The 13,256-nt window shown below is 39.9% G+C and overlaps 1 protein-coding gene across 1 annotated transcript in view; it reads left to right on the top strand.

Annotated features, from left to right (window-relative positions):
* cacna1ba (calcium voltage-gated channel subunit alpha1 Ba) overlaps positions 1 to 13,256 on the top strand; it is a 292,202-nt gene that overhangs the window by 110,403 nt on the left and 168,543 nt on the right. Inside the window, exon 19 of the mRNA XM_087849000.1 lies at positions 12,170 to 12,205. Within this exon, the coding sequence (XP_087705126.1) occupies positions 12,170 to 12,205 (36 nt within the window). The remainder of the gene's footprint in view (positions 1 to 12,169; positions 12,206 to 13,256) is intronic.

Genomic DNA, 13,256 nt, shown 5'->3' with positions numbered 1-13,256 from the left:
ATATCTCCACAAAAAAGCAATCTTGGAACAATCTGACTCATATGCCCTTTTTTGTTTGAATACTAGCGAACTCTATGTGTAAGAAATCCAGCACATTTGCTAAACTCACCCATGAACACCTCAGGAGTGGAGAGACAGTCAGTTTACTGATCTGAGGAGGTGAGGGGATAGAGGCTGAAAATGGTGGATTAACCATACCTTTTTACTACCTTTTACCTCTGCGATTTCTTCAGCGATCATGGTTCGCCAATAATGTGGCGAAGTATTTGCTCATGCCAGTCCACTTCCTTTGAAGTGAAAGCACAGCTCACAAGAGTCTGCTCAGTCCATTTTTGTGGTTGTATTGTTCTGTCAGAGATGATTGGCAGGTCCAATAAAAACAGAGCCTTAGCCTCAGCAAGATGTGATGAATCTCGCCAACAAATATAAACATAAAAAACAAGCACAGAGAAACAAGAAGGAGAAACATTAAATACTAAGAGAAAAACAGACAGAGAACAAAACCTGGAGTAGACAGCCAAGTAGGATGGAGGCACCATGGCAGTCACAGTCAGAATGTTCTTTAATTAGATATATTAACATGCACTTAAATAACCAACAATTGCACCAGTTTCTTAAACTGTCATGTAAATAACAACCAGGATAGGGGATTGTAGAACCTTAATTAAAACCTAATTGATTCCCCTTCCTTTTTTGCACATTATCCTATATGTAGTTAGGAAATGTCAAGATGATCAAGAAAACCACTCATCTGAATAAAGTATAATTTTGCCAAACATCCTCTAAGGGTTAGACTCTGTTAGTGTCAGTGGACCTCTGGCTTGAGAATTTGAATCTCAAGGTTGTCTCCAAAAGTTGATTCTGTTCATGTGGACGTAGCGTTTTCAGTGGGAGAAACATTTCGTCATTCATCGAAGTGACTTCTTCAGTCTCAGCTGACTGCAGGTTTCTCCAATCTTATAAACAAGACATTTGCATAATGACTGAAACCAGCCCACTGAAGGAACAATGGGCTGGGAGGTCAGTTCCTTCATCATTACTATGCAAATTCTCATAACCATTGATCAAGAACCACTGATCAATTCACAGAGAGTTGGGGAAGGGTTGCAATCACAACATTGTAAGATGGCGAATGCAGAAACGTTTCTCCCACTGAAAATGCTACGTCCAGATGAACAAAATCAGCTTTTGGAGATTTGCTTACCTGGATGATTGAGCATGCATCAAGATGAAATCTCAAGATTGTCTTATTTCTGCAACATCTCAGAAAAGAGAACCTAAAACACAGGATGCAACAGGCAGAGTAAAGGTTTGCTGCGTATATTCATGAGGTCTCATGGATAAAGGCAGGGCACATTATAAATGTGTGATCCTAGAGCTGATGCCAAAATGCTCTGCCCATGTATTTATTCTGTTATGCACAGCAACTTGACCTGATGAATGTCTTCTTTTCACATCACTAGTTACACTGAAATGCTTATGTTTTATTATCTCAGTTAACATGTGCCTGTTGGCCCATTTTTTTTCTGGTTAAGTGTCAATTTTGTTTTGGATCCTCATTGGTCCTCATTTCATTCTCATTTGAGAGGATACTAATAGACAGAGTAGACAGATAATAATTGAATGTTGTCTGGCTGTTTCTCTGACTTCATGCTATATGTTTTCCCCACGTTCCCCTTTTTTTTTTTTTTTTTGTGCATGTGCAGTTTTCTAACATGCAGTTGAAGTAATGTGCACTCTAGCAGCTTGTCCATCTGCAGCATTAGCTCACTGTGAGTTATTTTTACAACTTTGAAGTTCTGTCATTAACGTCCCCACATCCCTCTCCTGTTGACGTTAAACACTGTACTCTTATCAGGTAAACCTTTTTGTCATTCTGCCTTTGTGCCTAAAATGACATGGGGGCTCTTATCACTCATACCTTGTGACAGAGTTGTATGTGTCAGTAAAATTACGTGTGTATTTTTTACTGATTTTACTTGTAATCGACAAGTGTCGTGAGTGACTGTCAGCTCTTAACTCTTTATTATTATCACCTTTTGCTGATTTCTTTTCAGTGCCTGCCCTACCTCTTCTGTACAGTTTAGATTTCCTGCTTATAACTGCTTAAACCATGTATGTGGATGTATAACTGCAGGTTTGACTCATTTTCCAAGCTGGTTATTTTATTGTTCAGTGTATGTTGGGGCATAGTGTAAAATGTAAAGGTACAGTGGTTTAGAAATAATTTAAACCTGATATTTAGTTATTGAATTTAAATAGTAGAAAGATAATAAATGACACGTATGAACAATGATAGCTTTTAATCACAACTTTTAAAATATCGAATTATCATGTAGTGGTTTTTTGTTGTTTTTGTTGTGAATATAATTCTGCAAGATTTAAGTGGGTGATTGCAGTCGAGATATTTAAGCACCTGAATTATTGTAATACAAAGTTATTTGTGTTTTGTCTTGCTAAATTAAGGGAGTTCTTCACAAAAAGACATTTTATAGATGTTTGCTTGTGTTGCTCCAGCACCTGAATATGTTGTTAATAGTACCTCTACAGATGTGCAAGTTACCCATGTCAGGTACACTGATGATGGGTACGCAAAGTTCAGACTTTTAAACAAAGTTGTAACAAGTTTATTTCAGTAATGACCAGCATTCTACCAAGAGCAGTGCAAATTAGAAATTCAAAACTGATCATAGTGGATAAAGGAGAAGACTGACCAAAATAATGCAGTGTTAGTACAGGCTTCACACATTTGTTTTCTGGATTGGATTGATTTGAATGCAGGCACAATAATTCACAATGAGTCAGAGTCATTATGATGCTTGCAAAGCAAATAGTTTCTTTATTTTATATGTAACCCATTCATAAATCCAGTCGACTACAGCCCGTTCACCAATCTAAGCAAACATATTAGACATACAAAAACACATAAAAACAACAACAAAAAAATCACTTTTCAACTGTTTTTCGTGCAGATCTCCATAAGTTGTGGTTGCATTTCTTCGGCATTTAGGTAGAGAGTACAAAGGGAATAACATTTTTAGGTGGTGGGTAATTTAAATTAAAACATTTTGAAGATACTTGCTGAAGATACAGCTGCTGTATTTCCCAGGGAGGGTGCAAGATATTGCCACTCAAAGATGGAAAAGTTGTAAGAAAGACAGGGCAGGAGAGGAAGGTCAGGACAGTAGGTCATATTTAAAGTTAAGGACTGCTCAGTGCTATTCAGTGAAGTGGAAATTTAAAGCACATGTAATGTCCTTACTTGTTAAATCAGATATTTGATCTATATATGATGTGAAGGTTGTTACCTTTTTTTTATTTTTTCGTATTGAAATGTTCTGCAAAACAAACTTAAGTATACTAACTTTGTCATTCAAAAGTTGCATGAAAATCCCCCGCAGTTTAGTGTAGGATAAACAGCTTAGATTGCCTTGCTGTGGTGAATTTATGGTAAAGTACTTGGATGGACTGGTGCCCAGTGGCTGTGGTGTTCATGGACTGATCTTAGGGTTCCCCACCTCCTTTAACCATTGAATATAGTATTATTTTTTTCTGTTTAGGTGTGGAGGCAAAGCCAAAAAAAAGTTTGTGTCCCCATGTTTGATCATGCTATATAAGTTAACTTTGCAAAAGAACAGCTGGTATTGTCCTTCAAACTGCTACTTTTTACTTTCTGTCTTTGAGGGCATTTTTGTACTTTTTGTACCTCTACTATCAACGTTTTGTCAGCAATCAAGAGGACCTGTTATCCTGGCCTTATATTAACTTAGACAGAACTTAGAATGCAGATACTGTTATTCTGAACAGCTGAAAGATACAAGTATGCTCATTACCCATTCCCAGTGGAGTGTCTAGAAAATTTTTGTTGGGGGGGCCAGGTAGGGGCACAGATTTGGAGATGGGTGACAGATGTAATTGGCAGATAATGTTTAAAAAAAATTCTACCAACCGTTAACCATAATTCAATAACCCTATAAACCTAATAACCGAATGCGCTTTTAACTCTTATTAGAATGAGATTTTAACCACTACGGTGCAAAGTTTTTAGATACTGCGTTGATAAAGTACAAGAGATACAGTCAGTTCTTTGTCAGTGTTTACTCAGCATTCAAGGACAGCAATATTTGCATAGTATTTTTACTGACATATAGTGCACATATGTTTTGGGCAAAAACATTTTTGAATATTAAAATACAAACATCTGTAACAAACAATTGACAAATTAGCCAATGCCAATGTAAAACTTTATCTGCCTATTAAAAAAAGAAGATAATCTTCTCACAAACTGGTGTTTGATTTTGAAACAGGAAAAAAGTGGGGAAACAAATGAAAAGACTAACATTTGAATAAAACCTGAAAGCAAGTAAACTTTCTTTGCTGCCTTATGGTAAACTTTGCTAATATTGATAAAGAACAACACTGGCTGATGATGAAATACAGTCAGCTGGCAAGATAACACTGCCAGTATTAACCTGCAGGGCTGGACTGGGACAGAAAATCGGGCATTTTGACTAGAGACCGGCCCACCAGGTATTAAAGCCATAAAGCCTTTGAATGAAAACAAACGCTGTTGTGACAGTGATGTACACTGTCTTTTTGGTATATGTATGATTTTAAATGAGAATAAGAAAGAAAAGTATTTCTTTGTGCCCCCCCCCCCCCCCCCCCCCGCCCCCCCTTTCCCTGTTAATGCCCTACCTGGCCCCCTGGCAAAACTTTCCTAGACCCGCCCCTGCACAGTTACCAGCTGTCAGCTGCTTAGAAAAGGATGCTGGTGTTATTTGTCTCTCAGAAACAGTTCATAACTTCCCTTCAACTCATTCATGTGACCTAAAAGGTAAACCTGTTTCTCCATCACCTGTTCAGCTCTGATGATTCAGTAAGGACATCTCCTGGTTTCATCTTCATGTTTCCCTCTCACCACATATCCAAACCGATATCATGACCAGCAGCTTTACAGCTGTGGCTCCAGCAAACATCAGCTGATACTAGAAATTAATATTAAATGAAAAACAAACAGCTTATCAAGCTTAAACGTGCTGCTGTTGTTTAGCGCGACATCCGCTGGTTTCTTGTTTCTGGCGCAAAGTGGGCGATAAATAAACGAGAGAAAAAAACAATCACCTGATCATTGATCAGTTTCATGATTGAAGTAGAAACAGGGGAGGGAGAGAATGAGAGAAGAAGAGGCAGCTGTGCAGCGTAATGACAGAATAACTACAGCTTTGTGTCTTTTTTTTCATTAAAGCGAAAGTACGGGACAAACTGCGTCTCTTCTCAGCTCAATACGAAACGTGTAATATTTTCTCTGAATGAGGGACCATTCCAGTTTTTTAAGGAGCCGTTGGCAACTCTACTAACTAACCTTATGAATAAAATAAAGTTCACTATCAGTAACATCATAGCACCCACCCAGCTGTATAGAAACTCCGTCATGCTAGCTCACGCAGTACGAGTTATTGTAACTGACTGTAAAAAGTCAGCACAACGAAAATAAACTACACCTAAACTTGGTTTATATCTGACCCAGATAGACTGCAGGTCATAACTTCTTACCTGAAGTTCAGTTCACCTGACACTCGGACTGGCGGCCGCCTCGGGGCTCTCCTCCTGCCTCCCCTTCCCTCATCCAGTTATTTTTACACATTGACCTGCATCTGGCCAATCCACCACCTATCATTGTTCATGCCGTTACAAAAAAAAATAACAAAAAATAAGTCACCGGGCATATGCCCGGTATGCCCGATGGCCAGTCCAGCTATGTTAACCTGCAACCATTGTTTTCATAGTTGTTGCATAGTGGATAACATATAGTATGCCAGTGTTGCTCTGCTTAGCCAATATTGACTTACTGACACATTCTTGTTGAAAATAACAGTTTGACCAATAATTGGTGACCAGTGAGCGGGTGCCTCCCTGCTTATAAGAGTGAAACAATTTAGGTTTCTTTACAGTTACACTTTACAATTAGGTAAACGATTTATGATTAGTTACCAAGGAACAAATGAAAAATGAATGAGAAGACGTTAAAGAGAGAAGACGTTAAAGATATTTAACCAGCTTAAAAAACTAAAGGCAGAAGTTGTTTTAGTACAAGAGACTCATAGGTGTTTTAAGTTAATTTGTAGCTGTGACAGGTCTGAGTTTTCTAATGTTTTCTCAGCCTGCTATAACTCTAGACCAGGGGTTGGCAACCCTAGGCACGCGTGCCACAGTTGGCACGCAAAGGGTTAACTGATGGCACGGCCATAGCTGGACTGGCCATCGGGCATACCGGGCATTTGCTTGGTGGCCCAATGATTTTTATATATTAATTTTTGTAACGGTATAAACAATGAAAGGTGTTGGATTGGCCAGATGCTGGCCGGTGTGTAAAAATAACTCAGTTGTTTGGTGGTGGCATCGCGGAGCTTCCACAGATTCTGTAAAATTAACAAGTGGTGGAGGCCAGCACGTGGATGAGGGAGATCGGAGGCAGGACAAGGAGAGACCCGAGGCGGCCGTCGGTCCGAGCGTCAGGTAAACTGAACTTCAGGTAAGAAGTTATGACCTGCAGTCTATCTGGGTCAGATATAAACCAAGTTTAGGTGAAGTTTATTTTCATTGTGCTGACTTTTTACAGTCAGTTACAATAACTTGTACTGCGTACTAGCTAGCATGACGGAGTTTCTATACAGCTGGGTGGGTGCTATGATGTTACTGATGTTGAACTTTATTTAATTCATAAGGTTAGTTAGTAGAACTGCCAACCGTCCCGTAAAAAGACTGAATCGTCCCTCATTCAGAGAAATTATTACGCGTTTCGTGTTGAGCTGAGAGGGGACGCAGTTTGTCCCGGACTACAGCTAGAATGAAAAAAGACACAAAGGTGGAGTTATTCTTTGTCTTTGCTGCACAGCTGCCTCTTCTTCTCTCATTCTCCCCCCCCCCCCCCCCCCCTCCTGTTGCTACTTCAATCATGAAACTGATCAATGATCAGCTGATCGGCGTTTCTCTCTTGTTTGTTTATCGCCCACTTTGCGCCAGAAAGAGGAAACCGCCGGATGTCGCACTAAATAACAGCAGCACGTTTAAGCTTGATCAGCTGTTGTTAGAATTTATTTAATATTAATTTCTAGTATCAGCTGAGGTTTGCTGGAGCCACAGCTGGTCATGATATCGGTTTGGTTATCTGGTGAGAGGGAAACATGAAGATGAAACCAGGAGATGTCCTTACTGAATCATCAGAGCTGAACAGGTGATGGAGAAACAGGTTTACCTTTTAGGTCACATGAATGAGTTGAAGGGAAGTTATGAACTGTTTCTGAGAGACAAAAAAACACCAATATTATTTTCTAAGTAGCTGACAGCTGGTAACTGTGCAGGGGCGGGTCTAGCAAAGTTTTGCCAGGGGGCCAGGTGGGGCATTAACAGGGAAAGGGGGGCACAAAGAAATACTTTATTTTCATTTAAAATATCTAGCTGTTATTAAATAATTATCTGAAGCTTACAACCAAAGTTTTTAGCTGATGTAAAATGTATAGAAATCATACATATACCAACAAGACAGTGTACATCACTGTCACAATCGTGTTTGTTTTCATTCAAAAGTTTTATGGCTTTAATACCTGGTGGGCCGGTCTGTAGTCAAAATGCCCGAGCTGTTTTTTTGTCCCAGTTCAGCCCTGGGCACGACACGCAGTGAATTAATCTGAGAAGGTGCATCAAAAAATAAATTGCCGCGCCAGCGGTGCACATCGCAAATCAGCTCGCATAGACACATTAGTTGTGCCTCTTCTTAATGACGGTATCTTAACTAACAACGCCAAGTACCAGATTCAACTTGTAATTGGCTAAAAATAACTTAGCCTACTGGTAAGAGGGGCGTTGTTAGCTTTCCACATTCCGACACTTCTAAAGCTTCAGGAGCTGTCCGCTCCGCACAGCATCAGCACCATGGAAATACACGGATACATCCGTAGACTTGAAACACAATGTATTTTTGGGACTTTCAGGTGTATGGACCAATGTTTTATTTTCTGGTCAAACCAGAAATCTTTAATGAGCAGCTAGATTTGTCTCGCATTAACTGGCTGAGTTAACGCCAGTTAATGCAACATTGAAACAGCTGGAATCCACAGCTGTGCGTGTTCATGGAGCTTGCATTTTCACCTGCTGGACATCACCACCTGACAAGTTTAACTGTCTTCAGAACATTGCAGAGGCCTTATTGACAGTATTTGGCTCTACATATCTGTGTGAGCAGATTTTCTCTCACATGAGTGTCCTCAGGTAGCCGTCTGAATGCTGGACACTCGGAGACCTGTGTCTCTGAGTGGGAGACCAGAGATCATATTAACATGTGTGTCTCTGTATTAACAGACATGCCATATTGGCTTAGTTTATTTTTCTTATCATTCTTGTGAGGAGACCATAAATAGCATTTGTATTTTCTGTTGTACAGTCCATTTGCTGTTGTCCATAACAGCAAATGGACAAGAACTCTCAGGCTACGTCCACACGTACACGGGTATTTTTGAAAACAGAGATTTTCCGTTTTTTTTAAAAAAAAAAATCCCGTCCACACGTAAAGGCAGAAATGAAGGAAAACACTGCTAGGAACATGCCAAAGCAACAGGTGGCGATATATTCCTAACCGTGCAGAAATGTTGGCCAATCAGAAGTCTAGAAGCCTCGGTGGGAAAAAGTGAACAAAGCTGGGGCATAGAAGCAGAACCGAGTCGTATGTGTGGAGGGACAGTAACTGTGTGTGTATATGTAAGCATTTAAACACTGCAGAGAGTACAAGTAACAGTAACAGTATTGTAGAAATTCATTTCACCAAAACAATAACGTGGCGCACAGTGTGACGTCAAAAAATGTGCACACCTTTGACACTGCGTTTTCTGCGTTTTCTCAGTTTTTCTCGTCCACACGTAAATGCAAAAACTGAGTTTTCAAAAATATCCACCCTGGACGGAGTTTTTAAAAATCTCTGTTTTCAGTGACCAAAAACGCCGTTTACGTCTGGACGAAAGGTGCAAAGCATAGAAAAATCTGCGTTTTCAAAAATACCCGGGTACGTGTGGATGTAGCCTCAGGCTCTCTGTGAGCAATTTCTTAATCATTTTAGTGGAAAAGTTTTATTACTGAAGGCTTCACACTCTCACTCTCTTGTGCTTTAGGATGCATGTCCACCTTTCTCACTTTGAGCTGTTATCACTCCTCACTCTTAAGGTAATAATTGAACAACTGAGAAACTCAAATTCTGTGCACGATATCCTTCCATCCCGAATTATCAAGGAAAGTTTTGAGGAAATTGGGCCTTGCATCTTATTCTTAATGAATTTATCTTTGTTTGTGGGCTGTGTCCCGACTGCCTTTAAACATGCGGCAGTGCACCCCGTTCTTAAAAAAAGTAATTTCGATCAGAAAGACCCTGCCAATTATAGGCCAACCTCGAAGCTTCCGTTTTTATCAAGAATTTTAGACAAAGCCGTCTTTCTCCTAATACAGGCTTACTTAGTTGCAAATAATATCACTGACAAATACCCGTCTGGCTTTAAGCCACACCATAGCACTGAAACGGCACTGCTAAGAGTCTATAATGATCTTCTTGTATTTGCTGACTCTGGTCGCCCTACCGTTTTAGTTTTATTGGATCTGTCTTCAGCCTTTGGCATGGTTCATCATAATATACTCTTGAGGAGGCTAGAGCATGTTGTAGGCATCAAGGGTTCTGCCCTTAACTGGTTTAATTCTTACCTCACAGATAGATCCTTCTCTGTTGTGATGGGAGGATACTCTTCCTCTGTTGCCCCTCTCTGCTGTGGTGTGCCCCAGGGGTCTGTATTGGGCCCTTTGTATATGCTACCTTTGGGCTCCATATTTGAAAAATACAATATTTCTTATCACTTTTACGCTGATGACATTCAAATCTATTGTCAACTGACTGATGATTTGTCAGCATCACTGAACTCCCTGTACAATTGCCTGAGAGAGGTTAAAGATTGGCTGTCAGAAAATTCTCTCATTTTAAATGAGAAAAAAACTGAAGTTATGGTGTTCGACAGCCATATTCCTCGAGACCAGCTTGTTGCCCTGCTGGAGCCCCTAGCTAACTCTCTCTCTGATTCTATGCGTAACCTGGGTGTCTATTTGGATAGCTCCTTTAAGCTTGATAAGCAAGTATCATCTGTAGTTAAATCTGTTTTTTTTTTCAACTGCGCCAGATTTCTAAAGCTAAGCATTATATACCACACAGGGACCTGGAAAAACTTATCCACGCTTTTGTGACCTCCGGGTTAGATTATTGTAATTCTCTCTACTGTGGTCTCCAAACCTTCTCTGCTGCTGCGGCTAGCCTTCTTACTGGAACTAGAAAATTTGACCCTATTACTCCGGCTCTTGTTGATCTACACTGGTTGCCAATCAAATATCGCATTGAGTTTAAAATCTTGCTACTCACTTTTAAAATCCTGAATAACATTGCGCCCAGCTACCTCACTGACCTCTTCAATTTGTACACTCCTTGTCATGCATTAAGATCATCAGGTCAATTACTCCTGGCCCAACCTAAGTTTAGAATGAAGACCAGAGGCGATCGTGCCTTTGCTTCAGCTGTACCCAACCTTTGGAATAGCCTCCCTGCTTCTATTCGAGCCTTGGACTCTATCCAATCCTTTAAATCAAGATTAAAAGCATATTTATTTGACTTTGCTTTCCTAACCAGTTCCTGACCTTTTAAATCTTTTAAATTTTAAACTTTTAAATCTTTTATTAAATTTATTATTTTTTATTAATTTTACTGCTGTTTTTGTCTTCTTAGCAGATTTTGTATTTATCTAACTCTCCTGGTCTGTTAGTGCCTCTATCCTGTCTGTGCTAGTGCCCGATTTGTACCCTGTTATTGACTTATGTTGACTCTCCATATTACTGTGAAGCACTTTGGTGTGCCTTCGGGTTTTTAATTGTGCTATATAAATAAAATTGTATTGTATTGTATTGTTATGGATAAAAAGTGTCTTTTTTTGTTTCAAAATAGCTGATAACTATTTGCTGATAGCTGCAAACATCTGTGAACAAATATAATTCTATAAAGTGGTTCTATATAGTGTGTAACTGTTAACCCTTAAGAGCCCAGACCTATTTCTACTTTCATGAAAATTACGGGGGTCTTATATCAAATGAATCATATATAACCAAGTCTCTAAGTGTAAAGGGGCAGTGACACCAGTGTCACTGTGGGTCCTTAAGGGTTAATATAGAGTGTTATTAAATTTATTGCTAATGCAATCATATGGCGGCAGCACGGTGGCACGGTGGTTAGCACTGTTGCCGCACAGCAAGAAGGTCCTGAGTTCAATTCCAACATCAGGCCGGGGTCTTTCTGTGTGGAGTTTGCATGTTCTCCCCGTGTTTGCGTGGGTTCCCTCCGGGTACTCCGGCTTCCTCCCACCGTCCAAAGACATGCAACTTGTGGGGATAGGTTAATTGGATAATCCAAATTGCCACTAGGTGTGAATGTGCGAATGAATGTGAGTGCGAATGGTTGTCTGTCCCTGTGTGTTGGCCCTGCGACAGACTGGCGACCTGTCCAGGGTGTACCCTGCCTCTCGCCCTATGACAGCTGGGATAGGCTCCAGCGCCCCCCGCGACCCTGAAAAGGATAAGCGGAAGCGAATGGATGGATGGATGGATGGCAATCATATGGCACACTGACCTCTGAGGAAATTTTAAATGGCACTCGCCATCAGAAAGGTTGCCTACCCCTGCTCTAGACAAAGGGGAGTAGCAATTTTAACACAATAAAATATTATTTCACAGTACTCAACACAGTTATAGGACCAGAGGGTAGATTTCTAATCATTATATTATCTATACTATAGCATTATGGTCTAACAAAAAGCTATGTATTGTAAGTATATATGGCCCAAATGTTGATGACTTCTAATTCTTCCAAGTTTTTTTGTGCACTCTCTGAACACCTAAATTGCTCACTTGTTCGCTTGCTCACTTTCAGGAAAAACATTCTCCTTGTACAATTTAGTGTCTTTGATCTACATGTTCCTCCTCCTATGAGTTTCCCTAAAGCTAATTTGCCTTCTCTGTGCTCTTGCCTTTTCTGTCCATTTGAAATTCCTTCTCTCCCTCTGTGTATTTCAATGTTGCTCCCTTTATGTGTTTGTAGGAGTTATGTCTGCACCCCAGTCCATCACTACCTGAGGTAAAAACCCAGTTGTCTGTGAACAAGGTGGATGACAGTGCCAGTTACATGCATACATGATCATAGTGTCATCATTGACATTCTGAAAGCAAGAATACTTAAGTAAAACAGCTGCCCTGCATTCTCATCATGCATACTATGTTGCAGGCTTTCTGTTCATCCAACAAGTCCAGTTCCATGTTTTCCATCCACCTCTTAACAGGAGTGTAGTGCAATGTGTTGAGCACAAGGAATACACTTGCAGGACGATGGCATATTAAAAACCTGGGATAAAGTTTGTCCTTAACTGTGCTGTGATCAGATTGGCTTCCAGACATTAATGACACTGAAATATATAATTTCCCATTATTAAAATCTAAATGGTTCAGTGTAGGTCATACACTTTGAACAGTGTATGCTTCCGGCCATTTCAAAGTCCGTATTAAACACAAATTGACAAAAAATCATAGGATGTCAAAGCATGGTAACGTAGCCATGCTTGGCCTGTTGAGGCATATTCATCAATGAGCTGTCTCCACAGTATACTGTGATAAATTTAGCTTGTTGTTGAAAGCTCCATTGCACCTTGGTCATACAGTAAATTATTTTGCATGTAGGTACTCTGTGTGCCATGATGTAAACTAGAGTCAGTGTTGGGGAGTAACGAAATACATGTACCGGCGTTACGTATTTAAAATACAAAATATGAGTAACTGTATGCCGTTACAGTTACTGTTTTAAATGGTGATATTCAGAATATAGTTACTAGTCTGCCCTCACTAGGGTGTGAAGCTGGTTTCTAGCTTGGCAGATAGCTAACAGGTCCACAATAAACATCCAGGAGTCAACGGATAAGTTTTAGATGTTTACTGTAGAAGCACTGTAAAACTGGTATGGAAACAATAATAAAATATTACATTTCTGCTGTAATTGCATTTTCTTTACAACATCAAACATTAAGCCATGAATTACAATGTATATAACACATAAGCACGAGCATATCTAGACCCCTTCACTGTTTATTAGGCCCACGCATTTAGCTATTAGCTTAATGCTAACATTACATAGGAAA

Source organism: Neolamprologus brichardi, chromosome 12, assembly GCF_056152115.1.
Source record: "Neolamprologus brichardi isolate AB-2024 chromosome 12, ASM5615211v1, whole genome shotgun sequence".
In the NCBI taxonomy this organism is placed as follows: Eukaryota; Metazoa; Chordata; class Actinopteri; order Cichliformes; family Cichlidae; genus Neolamprologus; species Neolamprologus brichardi.
Note: the sequence above shows the minus strand (reverse complement) of the source record. Positions and strands in the feature narration are given on the sequence as shown.